Source organism: Poecilia reticulata, linkage group LG12 (genome assembly GCF_000633615.1).
Source record: "Poecilia reticulata strain Guanapo linkage group LG12, Guppy_female_1.0+MT, whole genome shotgun sequence".
Lineage (NCBI taxonomy): Eukaryota > Metazoa > Chordata > Actinopteri > Cyprinodontiformes > Poeciliidae > Poecilia > Poecilia reticulata.
In genome coordinates this window covers 5,403,974-5,431,502 of record NC_024342.1, presented here as the reverse complement: position 1 = coordinate 5,431,502, position 27,529 = coordinate 5,403,974, and the positions used below count along the sequence as shown (strand labels likewise).

At 39.0% G+C, this 27,529-nt stretch overlaps 1 protein-coding gene across 5 annotated transcripts in view; it reads left to right on the top strand.

Moving 5' to 3' along the window:
• Nucleotides 1-26,393, top strand: part of erbin (erbb2 interacting protein) — a 60,087-nt gene extending 33,694 nt beyond the window's left edge. For 2 of the 5 annotated variants that reach the window (XM_008423481.1, XM_017307931.1), the window contains 20 exons: nt 2,649-2,712; nt 2,905-2,979; nt 3,568-3,712; nt 5,047-5,119; nt 7,059-7,188; nt 7,284-7,399; nt 7,565-7,634; nt 11,053-11,146; nt 12,325-12,446; nt 14,204-14,377; nt 15,290-15,469; nt 15,556-15,670; nt 16,094-16,268; nt 16,359-17,784; nt 18,588-18,731; nt 21,458-21,514; nt 21,666-21,833; nt 22,569-22,661; nt 23,524-23,598; nt 23,718-26,393. In XM_008423481.1, the coding sequence (XP_008421703.1) occupies nt 2,649-2,712; nt 2,905-2,979; nt 3,568-3,712; nt 5,047-5,119; nt 7,059-7,188; nt 7,284-7,399; nt 7,565-7,634; nt 11,053-11,146; nt 12,325-12,446; nt 14,204-14,377; nt 15,290-15,469; nt 15,556-15,670; nt 16,094-16,268; nt 16,359-17,784; nt 18,588-18,731; nt 21,458-21,514; nt 21,666-21,833; nt 22,569-22,661; nt 23,524-23,598; nt 23,718-23,825 (3,604 nt within the window). In that variant the 3' untranslated portion in view covers nt 23,826-26,393. The other 3 variants (XM_017307932.1, XM_017307933.1, XM_017307934.1) reach the window with 3 other exon arrangements.
• The last annotated feature ends 1,136 nt before the right edge of the window (nt 26,394-27,529 follow it).

The window sequence follows — 27,529 nt, the reverse complement described above, 5'->3', positions numbered from 1 at the left end:
GTCAGTGACTGACAGGCCGGGCTGGTGCTTGCGGTGCGGCTCGTCAACGGACCGTCTTTTTTTTTTTTTTTTTTTTTTTTTTTTTTTTTTTTTTTCTTTTTTCTTTGCTGTGTTTATGTGACACAGGACAGACCTGTTAGGAGCTGGAGGCCCGACAAAAGAAAAGGACTAATGATCGGGAAGGTTGCCAGAGCAACACGCAAGCACGTCGCAGATGTAAACACACGTGCGCGCGCAAGGGTCGCGGCAGAAGTCTTTCTCAGGGTTTCCATACGAAAAGTTCGGCATCGTTTCCCCTCCTTCGTTACATTATAGAACTGAACGTTTAAAGAGGACTCGACACACATTTGGGTCATGAGGAGGTCGAGATTTATTTCCACCAGTGACCCCGCTTTCAAGTTGAGCTAGCACAGTTTGTTCTTACCCCCATTTCAACCTGCAAAGGCAGCTCAGGTTCTTGCCAGCTTCAATGCAGTAATATGGGAAAGCTGGCAAATACTTGCTTTCTTTATTATGAGTAACGATTTTACACTCAACCTCGTTGCTGAGAGGTTTTAAATTATATTTATAATTGGTGCAGTGAGTCTGATAGCGTTGCTTTATGGGAAGCGCATGAAAGGAAAACAGAAATTCCACAGCGGTGGGCCTCAAGCGCTCCATCCTGCACTGAGTATGAGTCAAGTTCAAGGTAACACTGCTCAATCCCTCGACTGGAGGCCTTATCAGATGTGTTCCCAAACAGTATTTATGTTTTTTATTGGCTTAGTTCTTAATGTAGAAATATGTTCCTCTAATTGTTTTCAAAAATTATGAAGCTGAATGTTCATTAACAAATCTACTGGGCACTTCCGTTTTTCAGAAAACTTTATATAGCGCCCCTTTTCCACTTAAGTTTGCTTCAAATCCTTGTTTAAATCAGTTAGTAAATATAACATCATCAAACCAAATTTTGAGTTAAACTGAGCTAAACTAACTGAAGTTGAATATTAATTCATTCATAGAGCGATGGGGCATTCTTTGTTGTTATGTAAAATGTCCAAACATGTTGGATGCAAAACAACCAGAAGAGCACCAATTGCACGTTTTTGGCCAATCACCAATCTTTAAAAAACCTGATTCGATTTTCTTTCTTCTTTTTTTTTTGTCTAAAAAGTTGCTAAATATATTGACTTTATGGTTGCCCAATTTGACAGTGCTTGATTTTCAGACCTTTTCCAGGATAGGTAAGATCGGTGGATAAGATTGGTTTGTTATGCAGGAATCCCAAAATTAAGGAAATAGAGGCTGTTTTATCGGCCAACTGATCAATTGGTGCACCCCTGAAATAATCCACATTAAAATGCACAAAATGGCAAATGGACAGAGTCGACCAGTCGCCATGTTTAAAAATATTGGACTTTATCTCTAGGTGCATTTCCATTACAAATTTGCTCTAAACTGCATCGGTAATAGTCAAGAAAGTGTTTTCATTGCTGTTTGGTGATACTGTATAAACCAATTTCAGTACGGTAAAAAAAACCCTGCTCATCCTAATGCCAAAACATTTTATCGAAAAACTGTTTTTTTTTTTTTTAACTGCCGTGTTTCCATTGAGCAAATTTCTTTTAAAATCTCAAGTTGTTCAATTATATGGTCAATGGAAACACAGCCACTGAAAATGCTAAGTGACAATAATGCATTTCTCTATGTTTTGATGTTATAAACACTGTAATTAACATGTTTGCACAAAGATTGTATAATACAGTGTGTGTAAGTTTTAATGAGATGCATTTCGGGACATTTTAAATACAAGTCGGCCATATTAAATTTATACTAGAGATCTGGGTTGGTGTGACATCTCCAACTTTCCACTTGGTATTGCAACTTTTCCGAACTCTTTATTAATTTTCTGTTCTTTAATCAAAACTTAATTATTTCAAACCCCTGATTTCAGCTTATTGTAACAAAAAACATTGATCATACAAAAAACAAATCTGTGAAGATACCTGCACTAAGTGATGTGGTTGTTCAGATTGCTCTTTTTTATATATATAAATTGCCTTTTGTGATGTGTATTTGGATATGTCATCAATTTTATGTCAAAAAGACTCAAGATTTTTTTCCCCCCTTTTATTCTAGAAAGAATACAAACCTTTTCATTTAGTTTTTGTTGTCATCAGTCAGTCAAATAATGTCAAAACAACAAGCAGCTGAACATTAACAGTTTTATCTGCCTGCTTACAGTGTAGCTGCTAATGGGAGCCGGTGACCTGAATGTGTGAAGCAGATTGTGGAGCCTGTCTCAGGGCGAGCATACGTCACATTTTCCTTCATTAAAAATGCGATTCTGTCACAACTAAGCTCCAAAAGCTAAATATATTTCCACATATCGTTCATTAGTCAGTGGCTGGAGAATATCCAAAAATGTACAAAAAAAAAAAAAAAAATTATTATTTTCTCTCTAATTTTTCTTCTTCCTTGGCTTGCTTTTCCTAACATATGTTCCGCATCGCTTGCAGTCACAGCTTTTGCTTTTGACTTCGCTTTTTGATTTAGGACCAACACATGGATTTGCAGTCATTACTGTGCTTGTCGCATAAATCCCGTATGGAGTTCTAGACATTTCTGTGGCTCGGTTTTTGAATGTGCATCATCTCGTGTGTCGATAGGAGCATTCAGAAGCTCACACAGCTGGAGAGGCTGGACCTGGGGAGTAATGAGTTCACTGAAGTGGTAAGTAGCTGTCAGTCTGTCGCTGCCCAAAGCACTCCACCTCTCCGGAGGTGACGGCGTCTCCCCACTTTCTTAATTAGCTTGCTTATTTATTTATTTATTTATTTATTTTTTCACTAATATTTTATAGTACAGTTGTAAAATGTTGCGAATCTTTCCAACAAAACTTTAAAAGTGTTTTCTGATCTGTAGCCTGAGGTGTTGGAGAACCTGAATGGACTCAAGGAGCTGTGGATGGATGGGAACAAACTGACTTTTCTTCCTGGGGTAAAAAAAATAAAAACTAAAAATTTGAGTTGTGTTTTCAGCAGATTTCACCAAAACTGTCCTTCAAATTTACGTTTTTCCTTCTTTATAAGTAGAGCTTTTCTTTTCTGCTTGAGTGTGTCTTAAGAAAGTGGCCTGAAAATCTGCAGCGTTTCCCGTTTTTCTTCTTTCCTTTTTTTTTTTTTTTTTAGATGTTAATGATTCATCCCGATGTATGGATATTCAGAATTCATTTTGTGAGATACTTATTTTTCATCCAAATGGCCCTGCTTTGCTGCAAACTGGGTCAGAGCATTAGTTCTGCTGGCATCATTTCAGCAGCATCAGCTGTAATCACAGACTGGCCTTTTATTAGCAATGAAGTCCGTCAAGCATATAAAACGAAAGGGTTGGTTGCAAATCTTCCAATACATGTGAAATATGTGGGTTTTTTTTGTTGTTGTTTTTTCTTTTTTGCTTTCAAAATATGAAACTTCAGGCTAGCGAACGTATTCCACAGCTAAGATGATGTTTCTCTTAACACCCTCTCCCATCTATGATTTATTGATTTATTTATCTTTTTCCACATGCCGCCTCCCGTCTGTTCAGATGCTGGGGATGCTGAAACAGCTGGTTTATTTGGATGTGTCGAAGAACAACTTGGAAATGGTGGATGAAAAACTCTCCGGCTGTGAGAACCTGCAGGACCTCCTGCTCTCAAACAATGCCCTCACACAGCTGCCCGGCTCCATTGGTGAGGATCACAGTTCGCTCGCACCTCGTTCGATAAAAGTCTGTTACGAAACGACTCGCTGAATTCCTATCTCAGGTGTTTTCTAAGATTTCCTGTGTGGTTAAAGTGCATTTACTGTAAATACCAGCAGCTTTCTCAAAACACTTTCTTTCTTTTCAATTGTATCCATAAGGTTTTTTTAAATTCCAAATATAGAGATACTTGTTAACCCATGTAAAAGCTAGTTTACTACAAAAGTCACCATATCAGCAGGGTTTCTTCTGAAAAACTTAAAGGATTGTGTTTTTTTAAATCTAGAGGAGTATGGAAAAGTTTTGGATTTCCAGAATGTATTCATTTGCCTAATTCTTAAAGAACCTGAATTTCTGGAAAATGTAAAACTTGCATTGATTTATGAGATTTTTGTTTTATTGTTGACAGGGCACTCCCACATAAATGTGCACTTCTTTATTTTCTCCTATCCCTCCTGGATGATGGGTTTAGGCTGAAAGTGTCTTAATCTTCAAAACTCCCGTTTTTCCAAATAAACACAAATTCACAAAGTCTCAAAGATTCTGAATTTAATCTGATAGACCTCCTGTTTTAAGATGTTTAAAAACAAGCTGATCTAATTATATCCAAATAGCAAAAAAAAAAAAAAACAAAGTGTGACCAGCCCTTCACCACAGTGTGGTAGTAAATGCTGGCTTCGTGTTGTTCTGATAGGACAAACTAAATTAGATCTTTACTCTGATCTCTAGGACGTTACAGGAACTTGCAGGAAAATCTTGAAAATTGTTGGAACTTGAGATGAAAAACATACATGAAAGTAATTATCCTGTATTTCTTTGTCTGGGTGAATATTTGCAGTTTTCATACAAAAATTATAATCAATCATAATTTTTAAAGTAACATATTGACTTTCATTCAGTGTCTGCTACTTAAAATTTAAAAAAGTGCATATACAGATTGGTACAGATTGGTCACACAGCTTTGGATGGACATAGATGCACATAATTGTGTGTTTACACAAATATTGCATCAGTAGGTAATGATAACAAATGTGATTTACCAGTTTGGTGATTTGGTTTGGTGTTATATTGGGAAGATGAGGTGTATTTTTTATTTATTTATTTATTTTTTAAAACTCGTCTGAGTTGCTTCCTACTGCTTTCAGCATCAGAGCTGAGTACTTCTAAGCTTTATACAGTATTGATGTCGGTATTAGCGAATCTAATTAACTGCTCTAATGGAGCCTCTTCTTTGTGGTTTAACAGCAAGTGATAATCAATAACTATCCTGGATTGTTGTCTTCCTCTTCCTGATTCAGTCTCTTCTTTTTTTCCTGTCTTAAGGCTCTTTCAAGAAACTGACGACGCTGAAGGTGGACGAAAACCAGCTGATGTATTTACCGGACTCCATCGGGGGGTGAGTGTTGAGGCAGTAGCTTTGAAATAATCGGCAGAATAAAACCAGCGAGATCAGTGGATTATTGTGCTATTTCCATCATCCGGTCACTGATCAGATAAACTCCTGGGGTTAAATCGGATATTCCCACAGAACATTATGATTGTGCTTCTTTTGAATTGTTTTAAAATATTAAATTCCTCCTGTAATAGTTTTTACTTTGTGGACTAAATCACATTAGCTTAGTATTGTGTATTTAATGCAAGACTGATCTGAGAAGGAGCTTGAGGTGAATCCTCAGACGAATTTCTAATCGACTAGAACGGTTTTAACTTTTCAAAAGTTGATCTCGTGCACAGCAGACAGGTTCATGTTACCGCTGCCGAATACAGTGACTCTCGATCGACTGCAAAGATTGAGTACAAAGATTAAAATCTATTTGATCTTTTTTTAATACCATTTCAATATCACATCCATCAAATACCTAAATCTACGTTAACCGACAAATGCATTTGCAGCTGCAAAATCATTTCCCCCCCCTTTTTTATTTACAAACACTGACAATTATCCCATATGTCAGAATGCTTTTCCTTGTGTGCTTTGACACAGATTATGTGACAAAGCCTATGATTTAGCTTAATCCCCTGGAAGGATTTTAGCCTCCGCAAGCTCTTTTTCTATTTTTTATTTTTTATCTTTATTTTGTTTGATAAACTCCCTTGGCTCTGTAATTTAACCAGGTCATTTATGTTCAAATTAAGCTCTTGTGTCAAAACCGATTTCTTCTGTTACTAATTGTTATTTCTTGAGTGATTTGGCAATTAATTGAACATTTGTCCATCATGACAATATAACAAATATTAATAACAAAAAACTCTTCTCAAACTCTTCTCAAATGTCATTTATAGAATATAAATGAGTCAATACCATGTTTAAAAAACCCCAACAAAAACTTGCCTTGGATGTAACTGCTTGTATTTGGAGTGTGTCAGCTTTATGCATCTAGAGCAGTGTTTCTCAACCCTGGTCCTCACCGCCCCCCTGTCCTGCATGTTTCAGGTGTTTCCCTTCTGCCACAAACCTGAATTGTATCTCTGGGTGATTAACAGGTTTCTGCAGAACTTGATGGTCATGCAATCCTTTGAATCAGCTGTTCTGGAATAGAGGCACATCTAAAACATGCAGAGCAGGGGGGGCGGTGAGGACCAGGGATGAGATCACCGGTCTTGAAAACACCTGACCTGCCGGTTCCGATTTTGCATGACTTTTATCCTTTTTTTTTTGTCTGAAAAGCATAAATTGCTTTCTCTTTGCCTCTATTCCACAAAGACCCAACTTATAGAGAGCATGACACCTTAGTAGCTTTTCTTGACTTATTGTTTTATACCAGTTTTCAGATTTGTACAAGGGGTTTACCGACATGTCGACCCCAATTTCCTTTGTTTTGGGAGATCAGTAATTGGCTGATACTTGCATGTGAAGCTGATCTTATCCATCAACCTCATCTTCCTCAGCAAAGGTCTAAAAGTCAACCACAGTTGTCTTTTGCTGTCCTGTGTAAGAGGTTTGACTGGCCCACCAGGTCATGTCTGCATGTTTTCACTTAACAATACTCACACTGCTGTTGCCAACTCATTGAATTTCTCACTATATTTCGCAACATTTCAGACAAAAAAAACATTATGTGCCAAAATCAGAATAAGCAGATCAGGCTTTTTAAAGAAATCGGCGATCGGCCTGAAAACTGCAGTTGGTGCACCCTTAACTTTTATATTTACAATTTTCACAACTATGTGCAACTTTGTGTTCACATACAACCCTGAGTACATTAGCTTTATCTTGTGAGTGTAACATATCAATAAAAATTGAAAAAGATGATTTTTCCAAGGCACTCAACTCAAATTAATGTCTGCTTCAATGTAAACACTTTGGCTAAAATCCTCCCAAATCGCACCAACAGACTGACATCTATCGACGAGCTGGACTGCAGCTTCAACGAGATCGAAGCCTTGCCTCCGTCCATCGGCCAGTGCGTCAGCATTCGCACTTTTGCTGCCGATCACAACTTCCTCTCCCAGCTTCCCCCTGAGGTGAGCGTGTTCGTCAGTTCGTAAATTACCGTCAGTCCACTCAGCTGGCTGCGCCGGCTCATTGCTCACGAGTTTCCTGTTTGCTCCCCCCGCAGCTGGGCAGCTGGAAGAGCGCGACGGTGTTGTTTCTGCATTCCAACAAGCTGGAGTCTTTGCCCGAGGAGATGGGCGACATGCAGAAGCTCAAAGTCATCAACCTGAGCAACAACAAGTGAGTCGCGACTGAGTTTGTCGACTTACAGGAATTGGTTTGGCTTCTGTTCTTGGCTTCTGGTGGTAAACGCAGTCGCATCCTCTTGGCAAATGCAGTTATTTTGGCTGAAATGAAACCTGCTTTAATATAGCTTCATGTTTTTTTTTGGTTTTTTTGCCACAGGTTAAAGAATCTTCCTTACAGTTTCACTAAACTCAATGAGATGACTGCAATGTGGCTGTCTGAGAACCAGGTGAGACGTTTTGCCAGATGATTAATCGTGATGAATCGATTATTGAAATAATCGTCAACTAATTTAGTAATCGATTAATTGTTAACAGTAGTATGCAAACTCAAAAAAAGACCAATGAAAGAACAACAGACTCTGCGTATAATTTAGCCAAAACTGTAAAAGGAGATGGCATTTAAAATAATAATGATAATAATTGTTCATAAATGGGCTAAAAAGGCTAGAATTGGGCTCAAGTGACATAGTTTTAGCTGAACCCTGTTCAAATTCTGTAAAGAAAAAAGAAATCCTATTAAGTGCTTTTTGCTAACCAATTATTAATCCAGATATAAACTACAGATCAACCCTGCACTGTATTAATACGTCGAGTAGAAACAGCCGAGATTTTCACATGGTAGGATTCCTTTTTTTTTTTTTAGCATCGAATGTATATTTTGCTAATCAAGCATTCACTAAAGGAATGTTACTTTAAAAAAGAGCAATTTTATTTATTTGTGATTTTTTTTTTATTATGTATTTCTTGAATTGTATAAAATCAGCTGAGATGGTTAAATGCATAGTCTGCAAATTGTGGCAATTAAAAAAAAAAATGCAATTAATCGATTAATCGGCAGAACTAAAATAATCGTTAGTGGCAGCTCTAACAAAATCTGAACCATCAGATGGTCCCTGTAACTTGAAGTGAAATAAATCCACAGTGAACCCAGAAAGTAAAACCAGGAGGCCCAAATGCATTAATCCACTTCCTGGATATTGGAGCTAAGCATGCAGGTCAGTCACAAGTGACACCCAAAACCCTGTCTTTGGACTGTAGCAGGATGCTAATGGATGTTAGAAAATGAGATCCTTATCCTGAATGTTTAAGGGAAGCAGGGGGGAGGAACAGAGGGAGTGTCCACAGTAACCCCGGTATTTGCCTTGTTTATCTGAATGACACCGAAGTGAGATAAGGCAGCAACAGTCAGCCAGACAAATAAGATAAGGATAGCGGACTTGATGAAAAAAATCGCATCTCTACACATTATGCCGTCGCTTGGAAGCCATCACATTTGTAAAAGCTTCATCTACTCATATAAAACAGAGTTTAAGAGCAGAAACTTTACCTTTTGTCTGCAGAGACATAGCGCTGTTAGAGAGGACTCTGTACTACACAGCTGAATAGGTGTTGGGTTTGTCTGGCGCATAAATATTTACACATTACAGTCTACCTCCCACAAGATCCTTGAATAAATTATTCATGCCAATTCATCTCTAGGGTGGACTATTCTAAGACTCTGTTAAACTACCTTGACAAATCATCATCCCCAGGAGCTTGCAGCCATTTTAAAAATGCCGCAGCAAATGTTTCTGTACAGAATCAGCTGCTAGGATGACATGAAGACACTTATATGTAGAAAAAAAAAATTGCACCTAAGCTTAAATCTAAGATGAAAGGAGAAAATCATCACGTGGATACATGTGAGCAGATGCAGGGAGAGAGCTTGCAACCATCTGACACTGAAGTGTCTTAATGCGGCATCTGAGAAATTTTTGATGGGAAAAGGCACCCGGAGGTTCTTGGGAAACGTCCTTGTCAAAACACATCAGAGGTGAGGAAACTCAAACTCACCAGCTTCAAAGAAGAGGCAGACAAGTTCAGAGTACAGTCGCCATGGTAATTTAAGCCCAACATGTTTATGGAGTGGCAGTGAAAGTTTTTGAGAAACATGTTTTAACTTCACTGCAGTCGAGAACTGTTCAATGGGCCACAACAGGCTAGGATACTGAGAACATGGATCAGTTTTTAGCCAATGCTGATGAAGTGTAATTTGTATTTTTATCCTGTTTAATAGTTTTACTGTGAATGTTATTTATTTTTGGAACAGAAAAAAGCTTTAAGCTCTTCAAATTGGAAACTGAAGGAAAACAGGAAAAATAAATGAAAGCAAAGACATTTGAGGCTGATTTCTAATGTCTGGCGTAATTTTCTTTTGTGAAGCTTTGATTTATTGATGCATTCAAAATACATTTTTCTAGCCTTCTTGTGGTAAATTGTTCCCAGTCACTATAAAGCTGGATTTTACTCTTCTATCCACCATTAGCATTTCATATTAGCAACCAGCTTTCCCACATGTAAATATATGGAAGACGCCTCTTTTTCCTAACTGAAAAATCTGGTACAGATCAGGTAAAACTGCAAAAGTACGCACTTACGAAGAAGTTCAAAAACAAACGGAAGGTTTTTGTTGTTGCTGCCTCCAGGAACAGCTGACGTGATTCAGTAGAAATTGATTTTCTTTTAAAAAGTTTCTTCTGAATTGACCTTTAAATGCATCACTGATACTGAAAATAGCTCAAGTTTGACTCTTCTTCCTTCAGTAAAAACATTCACACTGAAGAGCGTTGTGGTCAGATGGGATTTTTGAGTTTCTGACGAACCTGGTTACACTAAGAGCAGATAAAGTCGAAGTTACTCTGTGTTATCAACACTCCGCACTGAACTGAGTGTCGGCTTTTAAAATTAAAAACTGTAACTTTGGCTTTAGTGGCTACAGAGCAGAAGTTTGGCATTCAGTACCGTTTATGTTGCGTTTTTATGACTTGGTACACTGATTGTATTTGGGGTACATGGGGACTTTCGGTATATGTTTTATGAAATTAGACTGTTTTATTCACTCACCTGCTCATGATGGAAACTAGCTTCAGCTAAATCTGGTGCAAAGCATCTTTTATTAATGTAACTGTTTTAAATAAAGTAACAAACTAAACTAAGTGCATTTCTTCTTACACCATTGAAATTTGATATATTGAAGAAGTCAGTATAGGGAAAAAACTCGTATTACTGTAAACTGTAAACTGTTTTTTTTTTAATCTTTTAAACAATTACGCCAACAGTTTGCCACCTTTGAAAGTTGCCTTGCCGCTAACATAAGTCCACAAACTGTTGCCAGAGTGGGAAAGGTGAAAAAAAATAGTAACTGTCCTAAAATAATTTTTCTAAATTGAAAACTTTTAATCATAATTATTACTTGGTGACTTTTTCGCTGTATTCATCAACTTTTCAAACATAATAAAAATGGTATCAGGCCAGAATTTGAATTTTATTTTTTATTAGTGATCGGGCAGAAAACTGCAATCTGTGCACTCAGTACCCATACGATCTTTGATTCTTTTGGTTTAAAAAGACATGAAACAAAGTTGGTTCTTTATACCTGGCTGAAAGTAGAATAACATTTAATTTAGTGTTGCTAATTTTGTGTTGTGACTGCAGCTTCTGATGGCGTATCTGCTTTTTCCTCACTTTGTCCATTTTTCTCTTGCTGCCAAAGTGAGGAATCCCCACAGCGGTCCTTTTTTTTTTCTCTTCTTTTTTTTCATTGAGCCTTTGACAAACAGCTGCTGACTCTAGATAGATGACCTTCTTTCTTTCTGTCTCCCACAGTCAAAGCCCCTGATCCCCCTCCAGAAAGAAGAGGATCCGGAGACCCATAAAACCGTGCTGACCAACTACATGTTCCCCCAGCTTGCAGAGGACTGTGAGTGCTCCACAAGACTTGTAAAAGCCAACGCAGTCTCATAAAAACGTCTTTTCGCTTAGATTAAATTTGCTTAGCCGTTGCATTGCCCGGACTAAAGTTACCATGTTTGTTTTCACAAACCTATGGGTGACCTACAAGGTTCCCTGGCTGCATGTTTGATGAGCGTTTGTTACACGAGGCGGCAGGAGAAACCCGAGTGGCTGTCAGGCTTCCATCTGTTGCTTTGCTTTTGGTTGATAGCATGCAGCTGACCCTGTTGCATCTCAGCTTTTGAGTAATTAGAGGTTCAGGATCTACACGCATAAGCTCCCGAAATGGTCAGAAGTCAAAAGCTTTCTTCTCCGCTCTTGTTCTCATTTCCCCCTATAGCAGCTGTTTGTCTGTTTTGATTGGTTTTTTTTTGTTTTTTTTTTCTGAACGGCTGGAATTGGCGACCACTTCAGCGCAATAGTTCAGTTTTACAACTTCTTTTGATAAAGGGGGAAACTAGAACACACAAAAATGACTCTTATTACCCACTGAACTCTTTCATGGGTTAACTACAGTTCTCAATAAAGTTTTCTCTCAGCTGAGAGAAACCAGATTAGATCACATCAGTGGTTTTTCTACACATGAACAGGGTAGGTAGGCGCGCTGCTAAATTGAGGCTGAACATTATTTTGACACAGGAAAACCACACAGGCTGTTTTTTTTTTCTTTCCAAAGTGTTTAATGCAACTGTGAACTGTCTGTCTGCATGCTCAGAGGTCACATTATGACCGATACACAGGTGCATAATCTATTCCTAATCATTGGCAGCTGCAGTAAAAAGCTGCTTGCTGCTTTAAGATGAGTTTGCAGCGTCTCAGGAAAGCAGAGTCACCGTTTTAACCACTTGTTTACATAACTGCGGCCTTGTTTTCCTACTGTTGCATTTATATGTTAATGTATGGCAGTGGCTACAGTTAAATGTGTTGTTTCATAAACTAAAAAAGCCCTGTTTTGTTCAGAACTGCATTTATGTGAAATCTCCCTCTTTTACCATGTCCATTCTGCCTTGCTTTTACTTATCAAATGCTGTCACAGTGCCATCTGGTGGTCAAAATCAAGCTTGAACTACCAAGATTGACTTATTTATTTTTAAAAAATATGTATATATACAACTAATCAGCATCATGGCTTCTGTTATGCTCTAGTTATCCCTAGCAGCGACTCTGAAAACTTCAATCCGGCTCTCTGGGAGGAGCAGCGCAAGCAGCGAGCTCAGGTGGCCTTTGAGTGCGACGAGGACAAGGATGAGAGAGAAACACCGCCAAGGGTTAGTGAAGCACGTTTGTTTACATTTGCATGATCATAATAAGTTTGGGGGGTCATTTATTAGAACTATTATGAAAATGTTGCTTCCTTTGCAAAAAGAGATGAAGAATTAGTCTTGTTTAATAATTTACATTTCTTTATCAAGGCAGCAGTATTATGTAAAATTGACTTTTTTGAGCTTTCCATCATGTTATAATGTTATTCTCTCATCAAACACATACCTGGACAGTTACCTTGATGTTTGAGAAATCCTTTAATCTCCCGTGGCAACCATTCAGCTGTGCAAAATGTCTAGGTGGACAGAGCGCCACCTTGAAAGACAATTTGATATGAGCATTTTAACATAGTTACTTGATTATGTTGTAAAATGGCACTATGTGCCTGGAAAACACATAATGCTGCCCCTTCAGCTGAGCTCTCCTTTGGAGCTAAATGCGATATATCTTCTAGATTCTTTAGATATTGCTTGTATTACATTTTTTATACTTTAAATATTTTTTGTGTTCTTCGGTAAACATTTATAACTGTAAGGTTTATAGAAAATTTAAATCCGGGAAGATTTTTTTAAAAAAGAAAAAAAGCTGGTTTTTTTAATACTGGAACTTCCCTCCCTCCTTTTTTCAGTTTTTTTTTTTTTTTTTTTTTTTTTGCAGGATTTTTTTTCTGACCGTCTTCATTACTAAAGCAGGAACCAGGACCTTAAACCTTTCAGAGGACCTGTTTCATGTAAAACGTCAGCCTTGGCTGGGATAGTAGTAGTTTTAATCACATAGGTTGAGACTTCCTCAACACACGAGGACCCCAGCATGATGATCTTTCTGTCTCACTGTTTTCATAAAAACTTATGTCACATGCAAAGAACGAAGGAGTTGAGCAGGCCACAGAAGTGAATAAAGGAGAAGCAGAAGCGATTTGGTTTCTCAGAAGCTGTACTCTGTGCCGCAATTAAAGTTCCCACACAAATAGTGTCAAGTTGCCTGTCGAAGTGACTGCAGCTGAAATGCTCTACCCCTTTCGGCTGTGTTAGCTTTAATAGTCTGTCATCTGGTGGACTTCCAGGATCAAGACTGGACTCATTCACCAAATAGTCCCCAAAATTTAGACCAGCAGTAACAAAGCATTCTGAAAAAACACTGCAAAAACAAAAAATCTTAAGTATTTTTGGTCTAGTTTCTAATGCAAATATCTTACTACACTTTAAAATAAGACAAAACTAACTTGCAAATAAATTTTCAGCAAAGTGTCAGAGCTTGTTTTAAGTCCGTAATCCCTTAATATTGATGGAAAAAATACTAGTTATAAGTGTAATAATCTGCCTGCGGAACAAGACATTTTAACATATAGTATAGGAAAAATATCTTGTTCCAGTGTCAAATTATTTCACTTATACTTTGTGTACTTTTTCATCCTTATTAGGGAATTACTGACTTAAAACAAATGTATATTTCTTTCTGAAAAATGACTTGTAAGTTAATTTTGTTTTATTGTAAAGGCACTAAAGTATTTGCACTAGAAACTAAACCAAAACTACTTAGTAATATTTTGTGTTTTTGTCATGTGAAGCCGTTTCTGAGTCAATCAGTTCAACAGTCGTTAGATCCATGAGTGAATGAAGAACTGCTGGCGGTCTAGTGGCTTTGGTTGACCATAGACAGTCTGGTGGGAATAAGTAGAAAACCCTAAACATTGGCAAAGAAAAAGAGATTTTCCAAATTTTTTGAGTCCTTTGAATCTAAACGTGTATTTACATTCTTCCAGGAGGGACACCTAAAACGCTACCCGACACCTTACCCAGACGAGCTGAAGAACATGGTAAAAACGGCCCAGTCTGTGGCTCACAGGCTGAAGGAGGATGAAACGAGTGACGAGTCTGGGAAGGAATCCAAACCAGTGGAGAGGAACCACATTGGAGTTCAGGACGTGGGAGTTAAGGTCAGCTCTAGCTAAAACAAATGTGGAAATAAACCAGTTACTTTCATGTGTTTTCTGTTTCTTTAGCGAGTTATGGGGGGCCTTCTGTGGCCCTTGAACTTCTTACCACCACAGATTTTATCCGTGACCACCCAACACAAAGAAGTAAATTATTGTGGAAGGAAAGGAATTTGTGGGGTTTTTTATTTGTGGAACACACCAAAGTAGGAATAATCATGTGAACATTTTTTACAAGGCATAGTATATTGTACGTAAATGTAAATTGGGGATGAATCAAATGATCGTGACTAAATGATTAATTAAATAATTGGCAAATTGTTTAGTAGTTGATTAATCATTAACTCAAGTACACAGACTCAAAAAAATATATCTGCTGAAAGAACAGCATATTCAGAGCAGCAATTCAGCCAAAACTGTGTAAAAAATAAAAATAAAAATTTTGCAATTAAGATAAAAAAAATAACTTCTATAAAAACTAAATTTCCCCATTAAGCACTTTTTGCTATTCAATCCCATGATTAAGCCAAAAATAAATAAATAAAAAAATCTAGAGATTAGCCTTACATTGTATTGATGTTAAGTCAAGCAGGAAGGTGCTGAGCTTTTCACATGTGGTTTGAAGTATTTTTTTTAGCTGCAGGGGCATTTTTTGCTACAAATGATCAAACACTCACTAAAGGAATGCAGTAACATGCTCATTTTATTTGAAAAATGTATTTAAATATATATTTGTATTTTTTAATGTACTTCTAATATAGAAAAAACGTTTGTGGTTAAATGAAAAGTCTGGAGAATGTATCAATTTTTAAAATCCGATTAAAAGTCAAAATAATCAGTTATTCAAATAATCTTTAGTTGCCGCCCTAATGTAAATGAAAACGTTCAATCTAATCAATCTATTTTGTTCCACAGGTGATCGACGGCCCCTTTCCCAACGGTGTGGCATCAGACGTTGACGCTCCGGTCTCTTCCACTTGTCCCCAAAGTTCTTCTGCAACTGAATCCAGAGAAACGTCCGAGCCCTTCAGCTCCCAGAATATTCCCCTCAAATCTTCCGAAGGTTCAATGATGAACCATGAGGACACACTGGAGGTGGTTGCTCAGTTTTCTCCCTTTTTCAAAAAAGAAAATTTGAAGAAAAGATCCAGCTGTTTAAAATGGCCCGTCTTCATTTTTAGGACACCGAGGAGCTTTCAGAGGAAGAGGAGATGAAAATAGCAGAGATGAGACCCCCACTTATTGAAATTTCCATCAATCAGCCTAAAGTAGTGACTCTAAGTAAGGATAAAAAAGGTAAACCCTAAAATGTAATTTCAGATGTTAAGAATTTTTTTTTTTTTCAGTGGTGCTGAAAGGCTGGGCGATAAATCGATTTTTATAAATTAATCAAATTATGGTCACATAAAGGTCCTGATGATTTTTTTTCTCAGTAATAAATTTTTTTTTTCTGGTGAAATTGTGTCCTTTTTCTCCTAATATTATGACTACATTCTTATAATTAAACATACATTTTTGTAGCCTTGCCCTAATACTCTGTGGTAAAACACTCGGAAGCAATGATGGAAATAAAATCCCCTTTTTGAAAGTATTTTCTGTCATTTCTTCTTTAGAAGAGAAAGCGAGCAAAATTTTTTATTCAGATCTGGTATAAAAAAAATTGGAGACATATTCTCCAGACATAAGTACCTTTATAAAAGTGATATCTCTCTTGAATAGATGATGCTGATTCTTTGCTGGACGACACTGTAGCCAACAGCAACCAGAACAACAGCAACTGCTCGTCGCCATCGCGGATGTCCGACTCTGTGTCTTTAACCACCGACAGCAGTCAGGACAACTCTCTGTGCACGCCAGAGAGGGAGTCCAAGATGCCTTTCCTTCCAAAAAGCAGGTGAGCTCTCTTCTTCTGAGCTTAGTCATCATCCTTCCGTTTCCACACAGTCTGATTCTGTTTCTCTCTCTTGGCGATAAATATTACTAGACAAGACGATGAGAATATGAACCAGCCAAAGGACACCACCCCTCTCCTCCACAATGGCAACGGCTCCGAACCATCACTCCAGACCCTGTTAAAAACCCAGCAGACCCCACCGGACTACGACCTGTCGATGGAAGCCTTCATTGAGAAGGGGATCACCAACGGGATGGGGGACGCCTACTCCAAGTGGGACCAGATCAATATGAATGTGACCAAGCTGCCGCCGTACCACGCGGCACAGTTCAGCGAGCTGGACAAAGCAAAGAACGGTTCGGTCAATGACTGCAACGACTTCCAGAACGGAAACCAGCAGGGGAGCGACTGCATCAACAGCCTGGTGAACAGAAGCCAAGGGACGAGAGCGGAGACGTCCGCCTCGATGAGCGTGGCTGCCAGCAGTGACATGTCGTTGTCTCGCAGCACCGAGGAGCTGTCTCCGGAAAAAAGATGCCCACTGCCGCCGCAGGTGACGAAATCCCACAGCGTCAGCAACATAGAAGCGGGTGGGATGAAGTTGTACTCGTTCGATAGAGACGACGAGGCTGCCGCAGCAGCGGCGGGTAGAATCGTCCCGGGGCCGGGAGCTCAGGGTCAGAACATCGTCCGGAGCAAATCGGCCAGTCAGCTACTCAACGACCAGAATCTGCTGGTCTACCCCGGCTCTTTATCGTCTTCCTCAGACCTGCTGTCGTCCTCTAAGCCTCCGGTCAGCACCAGCAGATATCCAGGGTCGTCCAGCATGACCATGGGAGTCCCTCCCCCTCAATATAACATCCAGTACGCGAGCAGCAGCGCCGTGCCTAAAGATGGTCTCTGGGCTCAACGGGACCACCCAGGCTACCTCCCGCCTCATCCACACTCCCTCGCCAACACCAACTACTCAAACCGTAACCAGGCACCTCCATATACTCTACAGCCCCAGCAGAGGGGCGTCCCTATGGCCCCCATGGGAGACTGGACCAAAGAGAGGCTTCCTTCTGCCGGCGGGCCGCCTCGAAGCAGCACTCTGCAGCGGCAAGGCAGTTCCGCCTCCTCAGTCTCCATTGGCGACCCAAGGCGCGTCCAAGCTCCCGAGGGGGAGTACATGACCTACAGGGACATCCACACCCTCGCCAGGGGGCCACTGGCGATGAGCCAGGCCATGCAGAGGCCCTTCTCCGCTCGCACTTACAGCATCGACGCACCCATCACTTCCAGACCCGTCGCCGCAAGGCCCCAGCCTCACGAGCTTCCAGAAAGGACCATGTCCGTTAGTGATTTCAGCTACCAGCAAAGCAGCCCCAGCAAGCGGCCCAACACCAGGGTGAAGTCTGAGCACTCGCTTCTTGACGGGCCGGGTCAGGTGTCGGGAGGGATGGGACCAGGGAGGGTGCCAACTGACTGGAGGGACCAAGTGATGCGGCACATTGAAGCCAAGAAAATGGAGAAGGTAAAAAAGAAAAGTGCTGCTGTGACCAAAATATTTCAGTGTTTCAACGTTTGTTTTTCTAACTGAAAAAATAGTTGGGTTTAAACTAGAGGTTTATGTTCTTCTCACCGACTCTACAGCCTATTCAGATATATCAGGGTGTCTATGCCTCCTTAAAAAGTCGTGTCTAAAAAATTAAGGCCTTAAAATGAATCACTTTAAAAAGTAAGTTGGCCTCTAATTTGTTAATCACACGTCTTTAAATAGTCCAGTCAAGACAAAATTTATCTCGCATTGTTTTTTTCTCACTGGATTTTTCTACCAAGAAAAAGGTCTGAGTCGCACTCGGACGTCTCCATTGCGTTGCGGTTCCTGTTAACTCACTGCTAACATACACTTGCTAGCTAGCTAGCTTTTTTTGCGTCTATCATAGACGTGCTGCCCTGCCCTCCTCACTTGTTGCTTTTCAGCAGCGTGAAACATAAGTTCCTTGATTTTGCTCACTAGAAGCACAAATGTAGCTGTTTGGAAATATTTATTTAATGCAAAACAAAAAAGTTTGCATATTCTGTGAGGTTTGAAGCAAGCCATGGAACAATGAGAGTACTTTTTTTTTTTTAATTAAAACATTTTTATTAAATAGCCGTTTAACAAATAGAAGCACAGGTTTACCAGAGGCTACTAACCCATCAATAGAACTCCTCTGATTCACTGCATGCTGATTCTTACTGTATCTGTCCATGTTTTTATCTTTTTTTATCTGTCACTCATTTGGTGGATTGCATGGCTACCTTCCAACATGTCGGCTGCTTCCTTGTCGTCAGAATGTGCTGTCTCGCTCCTATAATTTCAATACTTCTCCGCTGAGCTGGTCTCACTACGGCAGCTGTAGGGATATGCATGCCGGCCAAGGGGGCGTGGCCTTTAGCGGCGCCGACCGACAGCCCTATGGAGCCCTGAGCTTCCGTGTGAGTACTGTGAACTTGTAGCCAGCAGCTCAAGCTCCAGCTCCTGCTAGTTTAACATCATTTTTGAAAGTAAAGGAAATGTCTGTTTCCTTGTCCACCAGATGTTGAGAAGTAATCAGACCCTGAGAAGCTATCTTTGGCTTGTCCTTTTATAGAAAACCAGAGTTTAGTGTTTCTCAATATCTGATTTCCTGTTACTGAAATTCTTGTGTGGTGCTTGATTTCAGTGAAAACTGGACAGATTCCAGTTTCATGTTCCTTGTGATCATTAGGGGAGCAGCTTTTTAACAGGGGCCTTGTTTTTGTTTTGTTTTTTTTACATATAGAAAATAAACCAGTAGATAAATAAATCCAGTAGAAAGCTTAAATGTTTCTAAAGCTAATCTTCTGTAGCCATCATTTGTATGTAAGCCAAACATCAGATGGGATTAGGGATGCAAACAATTGATCAACGTACGATTAGGCCTGTCACGATAACAAATTTTGCTGAGCGATTAATTGTCCAAAAAATTATTGCGATAAACGATATGGTTTCAAGACCTTTTGACACTGATTTAATGGAAATTATGTAAAAATGAATGCAATTTCCTGCCATAGATAGATGCACTTTATTTTCAAAAGAACACATAACACTGGAACTGATAAACAACCAAAAACAAAAAATAAAATTGATTCTCAGTCTCCATTAACAAAAAAACGTACTTGAATAAAAACTAAACAAGATAAAGCCAAAGTAGAAATAAATACTGCATTCAACCAAAAGAGTGCAGATTATGAAGTCTGTATATTATATTGCCCTAGGTCACTAGATTTAAATAGAGAAGATGGGCACATCCGAATACCGCAGTATTCACACTACATGATTTTTTGCCCGCAGAATATGACAATCTTAGAACATTGGGCGTTCCAAGATTGTCGCTGGTGATTTGGTAACCGATCATCCTGTAGTGTATGGCGGGTTACGGTAGATCATCGTGGCCGCTCCGATCTAAATCAGGGGTTTTCCCCAACTGGGAGCTTAACGCAGACTGTTGAATGTGACAGGTAGCCAATCAGAAGGCGCGGATTCCTCTCCATACTTTCTGAGGGGAAATGGAGGGGAATCCCAAACAGCGCAACACAAAGTCCAGCGGACATTGGTGATGATATGTGGAAACAACATTAATGTTTATTCAACATTTTGTGCAAAGAATATAGAAATGAACAAGGGGAGAAGTTGGAGCCAAATTGCTACCACAGTTGATAAACCCGGTAACTTTTCAGCTGTTCTTCGTTAACGTGATATAAATAGGTTATAATGATTTTCATTCAGTCAGGACTTTACGCTGACTCTAGCCACATGCATCACAGGTAGATTCTAGTAAAGCATTGATTAATGCCTGATTTTAAAATTAGTTAACTGGTTTTGTAGCCATTATTTTGTGCCCATGTGTCTGGACACCGCACAGCACGACAAACCCGATCGAACCGTTATACCTAGGATTTCTGTCGGCTAATGTGTGGTCTCAAGTTTTGAAAATAGGCCGACAATCGGCTGACAACTCGTGTAGTGTGCACTGGACATTACACTAAGGAAATGAGGAGGGGAGGGTCAGTGGAGAGCTTTTTTGAGCCTTTTTTCATTCAGCGTCATCAATAGAAAGGGAAAAAAAAAGGCAGGAAGAGACGATAAAGCCGATAATTAAAATGAGGCCGATGGGTTTAATTTATCGTGCAATTAATTTATCGTTTATCGTGACAGGCCTACGTACGATTAATCGCAAATTCATTGTTTATTAAATTAAAATGAGTTCCTATCAAGTAACTAACACGTCCACTGAGGTCTTCTTTTAGTCTTGTAGTTTGGCCACCATCCTGCAGAGACATCCTAAAGCAGAGCCAGTTGATAGAGAAACAAAGATGGCGGCACTATACCAGAGAAACGGTCGAAACGGCCGTTGTGGGATAGAAAAGGCACTTTATGTGGTACTGTTTTGAAACACAAACACTTGACTGGAGAAAACTCTGATTTTTAAGAAAATGGCAGCTTATCGATGGGTAACATCAATAAGCTCAATCAACTTTAGATCATTAATCGATACTTTTCATCCCCTAAGTGGGACAAAAGAGCCCCTTTTAAATGTGCTGTGCTCTTTAACGTAAAAAACCCCCCAAAACATCCCAGTATTCCTCACCATCTCACCTCAAATAACTCCTCTTGTGATTGTGACGGCTGTCTGAACCATGATGTCTCCTCCTCTAACTGCATTTGTAACGTTTAATTTTGCTCATCCGTCATCTTCACTTCAACCTCTGATCACATCAGCCTGACTTCGTAACCTCCCACTTCATGTGTGGACTTAAAAATATGTTGATGAAAGGTAAGCTGGCAAAAATGTGTGTGTTAAGGACGTAGACGTGGGAATTGGCATAGATGGAGACTTTTGATCTTGTTTAATGTGTGTGTGTCATGTTGCTTCTTCTATTCCTGTAAACTTAACCACAGTCCACTTAGTTCTTGATTTGAGCAAATCACAATTTAATGTTTCGCCATTAAAACGACTCTGATATGCTTTTTCCTTGTTCCTCTTCTGTCAAATTAAAGTCTTGCTTTTGATGTCAACACAAGTCAAACTATATGTACTTGTCGTCCTTTCGATGCATCATGCATATTGATTGAAAAGGTACCAAGTAGTTGTTCGGCCTGTGTCATTTCAGTGCAATAATTATCCACATTTTCCTTTCAGGATGATGTTTTTGTTCCCCAAGGGCCACAAAGCTACACCATGGACCCCCACAGAAAAGTAGGTGTAATGCATGCTATCCAGTAAAGAAAAATCTAAATTCGTCAAAACTTCTGGTTTCAACTTGATTTTTACCTGTTAATATTTAGCAAAGCACTGAGCTTGCACACGTGCCGAGCAGTCTGTTTATCAGTGTGTTTCTGTCGCCTAGGTGCCTTCGATGAATGGTCAGATGGGCCCTTCTGTTCGTCCTCAGATGAGCCAGACCTCAATGGCTCGTCACCCTTCCAGAGAGCAGCTCATCGATTATCTGATGCTCAAAGTCTCCCAGCAGCCCCACGGGCCTCCGCGCATTCCTCACGACACGCTACAGCAAGAGGTAAGGCCGTCGTAAAACTAAAATTTTACGATGGCCTCGAGGCTAGCAGATGTTATTTTTAATCAGTAATGGGTGTTTCAATATGACAAACTTAGAAATATTGTTGCTGCTACATTATTAATACCCTTTTAACTTTTCGTATTTGGTCCTTTTAAAAGCATGCAAATGTCTTCTGAAGTCACCCAGTTGGTAAACAGTCTGTGTGTAATTTAATCTCAGTATAAATAAAAGTGATATACATAGGTGTCAGGATATTTTTAAAGAACATAAGCAAATAAACTGCATCACAAAGACCAAAAGATGCGGATGGCCTTTTAGCGAAGTAGTGAGTAGTAGTTTCTTTTTCCAACAGTTTCTTTCACTCCATAAAAGACTCAATCTCTTAAAGTACTCATTTTATTTTCTCTCTCACTCAGCTGCATAGATCAATGCTAGGATTAAGTCTGAAGTTCAAGGGGAGAAACTTACAAGGCATCATGTTTCTGGGCATTTACTCCCATCAGGAAGAACTCTGTCCACACAGAGGCTTTGCAAATCTCTCTCTAGATTTATCACTCCCGTTTATCCGACATAATCAGTGTTCCTGTCTTTCTAACAAACCATTGCGAGTTAGTTTTACATTCTTTTCTTTAGAGTCCTGCTGTTTTTGCTTTTGGTGTGTATTAATGAAAGAGAAATGTGTAACCGACGGGAAGTGAAACAGTAGCTTATCAAAAGTGTGTGGGTGTGTTTCAGATCCGTGTGAAAGTAGAGAAGAATCCAGAGCTGGGTTTCAGCATATCGGGCGGAGTGGGAGGCCGGGGAAACCCCTTCCGTCCTGAGGATAATGTAAGCTTACACCTTTCATCTTCTAGTCTTTCTTTTTTGCTTTTAAGGACATTTTGTGCTCTGGGCACTTTTCATGATCTAAATAAGTATCTGTCCATTCCTTCGTGCATTAGTTGTCCATGAATTTATCCATCCGTGCGTCGCTCCATTCATTCATCTATTTCTCTATCAGGGCTGAAACCAACGATTAATCAGAAAATGATTATATAGAGAATAATCATTCTCTATATATTTTTGTTACCCACTTAAGCCTTTCATAACATATTAGAAATACACTAAAATGTACAAATAATTCCTTGATTAATTAAGAAAACAAATATTTTACTGCTTATAATGCTTAAGAAAATCTAACCCAGGTGAAGCTAAAACTATACCGCTTTAGGAGTTTTAGCTAAATATATTTATCAACGATCTGGATACATTTTGCATTTTTGTCTGACATGCAAAAGGTACATATTTTTTAACAGTTTTGGCTTAATTGCTCCTCTGAATGTGTTGGGTCAGTTTTTTGTATATGACCTTTTTTTGAGTCTGAAAACTCCAGTTATCTGATAACTAAATAAGTTAATGGTTATTTCATTAATTGATTAATCACAATTAATTGTTTCAGCCCCGTTATTTTTCACTTCTATCCATTAGTTAATCAGCACATCCAGTCAGTCTGTGCTTTCTGCAGGTTTGTAATTCAAAGCCTGTTGTTTTTAACCGCTGTAGAAATGCATGCTTCCCTATTGATCAAAAAGAGAGGGAGAACTCTGAAACCATGTCGTATTTTGAAATAAGAAAAGAAAAAAAAGTTTTTTTTAGACATTAATTTATTGTTATTGTTGAAAACCACTGCATTTTATATCTGTCATTTTAGGGCATTTTTGTGACTCGAGTTCAACCTGAGGGGCCAGCGTCCAAAATCCTTCAACCTGGAGATAAAATAATTCAGGTATTGTGTTTAAAAAAAAAAAAAAAAGTAATTTTTAGTAGTAAAAGACAGGTAATGTTGGTTCTGGTTCGAAGGGGGGAGAAAAAATGAACTTTTTTTGTGCTCGTTTTTGTCCATAGGCAAATGGCTACAGCTTTGTGAACATCGATCATGGGAATGCAGTGTCCCTGCTCAAGACGTTTCCAACCACTGTGGATTTAACGATCGTAAGAGAAGTGCAAGCATAGACTCGACTGCATCTGTCCTCCGGTAGACCGGTGCAGCATATAAAAGGAGAGCAAAGAAATTTATGGTGACTGTCATATTTTTATACACAGAGGAGAGACTGATCTGCTGACACCTATTGGGACTATTTATAGCTGAGATCCTCAGAGGTCTTTGTCGCCTCGATGCAACGGGGAAAACCACTGAATGTAGTGGATCTTAGTGAAACAGCAGCAAACACATGCAAGTACGTGTCCTCAAAAGGCCGTCACTGTGGTATACATATATATATTTTTTATACGAAAACCTGAAGATTTGATGGGAACTATGATTTCTGTACAGATCCGCTTTTTGTTTTTGTTTTTTTTTTAAGTCAACGACTTATCAACCACTTGTCAAGATTTGGGTTTTACTTCCTCAGATGGGCATGGAGGCGACCACTAGGGGGCAGGGCTCCCACTCTTCTCTTCTGTCCTTAAGTTTGCCTTTTATTTTTTTTATTTTTTTTAATTATTATTCTGTAGCTGAACCATTTCCCAGTTGCCAGGCGACATTATCAAAAGGGACTGCGTCACGTGCTTCTCATGGGGAGACGAATGTAGATCAAGGAGGCGTTTGTTTCTGTTTTTCTTAATGGAAAATCAAAGAAGGAAACGAAGAGGGAGAACCATCCACTCCGACTTCCGTAAACCCGTCAAGATCCACCTCAGACATGTTCTGGATAACCAGACCTGTGCCATCCGGAAACTCATCCCAACTCATCAGACGTTTTCAGAAATGCAGGTGTTCCTTTGACGAGAGAAGAAGGCAGAATGGAGTTCCTTGCATCGGGAGAAAAAGCAGGTTCTTGTGTTTTTCTTTTGAAAAGGTACTTTTTTTTTTTTTTAAATAAAAAAGGACTAAAACTGGGGCAATAAGCACATCTGGTTCCGGCAGAATGACATAAAGGTGCTTAGAAGTAGACAAGCTAGCTCTCAATGAAAACACCTCAAGGCTACTCAATTTAACCAAAGCAAGCATTAAATGATCAGAAGGTAAAAGCAGGGACTGTTCTAAGAGAGATTTTAAGGATCAACATGTTTCGTTGTGGGTATTTCATCTTTTAGGTCGCCATCAATGCAAAAAAATAAAGTTTGCAACATGAAACATTTTACACAGAAGAAAACCACAGGTTGCCTTTTGTGTCTGTTTTGTTCCCGTCACTCATCACCTCGAAGCAGTCTTGTGGGTTTTTTTTGTTTTGTTTTATTGTTCTTCCTTCGCTGTACAGAGAACAGAGATGGGAGACACAAATTGTCAAGTGCCATAGACCTTGAACTGTTTGAACAAGAGGAGGATGTTCAGCTCTTCCCCCCGAGGAACCCAAGCAATACCCACATTTGCAACCCCTTCAAGTACATCTGCAGCATAATGGCTTCAAAGAAATATTTAAAAGCCTTTATTTTCATTCCCATGGCATTGTTTTTAAACATAAACACAAGCTTTTAGTACTCCCTGATGATTTTACATGTTTTTTTTTATATTGTGATTTTTTTTTTTTTTTACAATGAAATGGCACAGAAATTATATGTGTGTGTGGCATTGCTCAAAAAACAAAATCTCTGCGTTGTGACAGAGTTTTCGTCACTTTGGCCGAGATATTTTACTGTTTTGTCGAGTACTGAATATCTCGCTGTTTGTGTGTTTAAAAGTTTCCACTGTGGGGTTTCATCATTCTGAAAACAATTATAAAAGGACTGTGAGAAGTAAATGTGATCAAGATTTATAATATACCCCCACCTGTTGAGATTCAGACACAGGTACAGCAGCGAGACGTGTTTCCCAAACCAGTGGAAATGATAAAATACACATTGTCCAGTGAATTCCTTCACTTCCATCACTAGTAAAAATTAATGCCAGTAATATATCTTGTATTTTTGCTTTTTGCATTGGCAACCAAATTAAAAAACTACTTCTTCCCCTTATTTTAATTCATTTAAATTGAACGAATAAGTTTCTGTTGAAAAATATTTGTTCCAAATGAAGCTGGCCTTTAGTTCTTCTACTTGATTAGCAATTGGTCAATTTTTATTTACAAGAAAATGACATTTTTCGCACATTGTGTTGTATTGTACTCTGATGAAATCCTTGATTGCATTTGTTTTAACGTTCTTTGCTTTTTTTTGTTTGTTTTTTTAACGGCGGAGATTAATTTTTTGGTTATGGTCACTATAATCACTTCAAACAAAATCTGTCTACTTTAGACAATCTAGGGATGAAAACGAATCTTTTCACTGTTTCTTCATCCACGTTTTGTGTTTTTCGCTCCCACTTTTGTATTTATTTAGCAGACTTACATGAAATTTTAGACCTTAACTAATCAAATTGTAAATAACTGAAGAAACATTTGTGACTTGCGATTGTAAAACCAGCAATAAATTGCAAATGCAGAGGCTCCCATTTAAATGTATAGCTAGTATTTCTAATGTTTCTCTGGAAACTGTCACAGTGAGAAGATTGATATGCATTTATCCAACATTCCAGATTTTGTACATAATTTCCTGTTTCAGAAGTTACCTGTGGGACAATAAACTAATGCTGTTTAACAGTGATGCTTTTGTTTTACTGTCTCGATTGTCCGGGTTCATCTTAAGGGCTAACAGCAAAACTGGGAAGAACTCAATAAGTGCTAGTTTTGGACCTGCTGAAGATAAATTGCAGTAACTGGTAGTTATTCAAAAGTGGCTTCATTTAGAAGCGTGTGAATATGCAAGTCTTGACCGCGGATTATACTTTTGTGCTACTTTGTTACCCAATTCGAATAGATGTAACAGTTTCTAGCTTGAGCTTCTCATTTTGTGTGAATATTTCTAGATCTGTGACCAGACAGCAAAACAAATGTGAGCACAAAACTTTCATCATGGGCACTCCACTGCTTTTCATAGATTTTGTCTACATGTAATTCAAATGCGTGTAAAATACCTGGCAGTTCTAGCATTCCTAAGTGCACAAGGTTGGATCCTTTTTCTACCAACAACTGTATGACCAGAACACTTGGATTAGCAAGTAATGGTTGTGTAAATGTAGTGGAAGTGAATGGAAGAAGCTAAAAGTCACTTTTTTTTACGCTACTGTCAAAAGGTATTTTGCTGATCCCTGTTAGTCAAGCCAACTCCAACTCTGCACAGCTGTATACATTTACTATAAAATATTTGACCCCAAGTTTATACTGCTTCCTGCCCCATTGTTGAAAATTAAAGTGAGCCGTTATGCCAGGGGTGTCCAAAGTCGGTCCTCGAGGGTCGGCATCCTGTATATTTTAGTTCTCTCCCTGGTTTTACACACCTGCATCAAATGATGGCTCATTAGAAGGCCTAAGCAGAACACTGACTTGCTGAGGAGGTTGTTGCTACCACTAGGGAGAGAACTAAAACATGCAGGATGCCGGCCCTCGAGGACCGACTTTGGGCACCCCTGCATTATGCTATGAATACAGGGAAATCTGCTATGAATACATTTTAAACATAACTTCCTTTTTTTAAATTCTTGTTTTTCTGGTATGTTCGATATAAAATGGATTGACGGTAAGTCAAAACGCTGCTACACAATCTGTACTTCATTTAACTCAGACACTGATGTAAAAAAAATGTTGCTGCTTGTGAAGATAAGAAGGAAAAACAGAGTGCTTATGTATTTTGTTTTGGAATGTGATCCAGAAATATGTTGTGCAGTGTGACAACTCCTACAG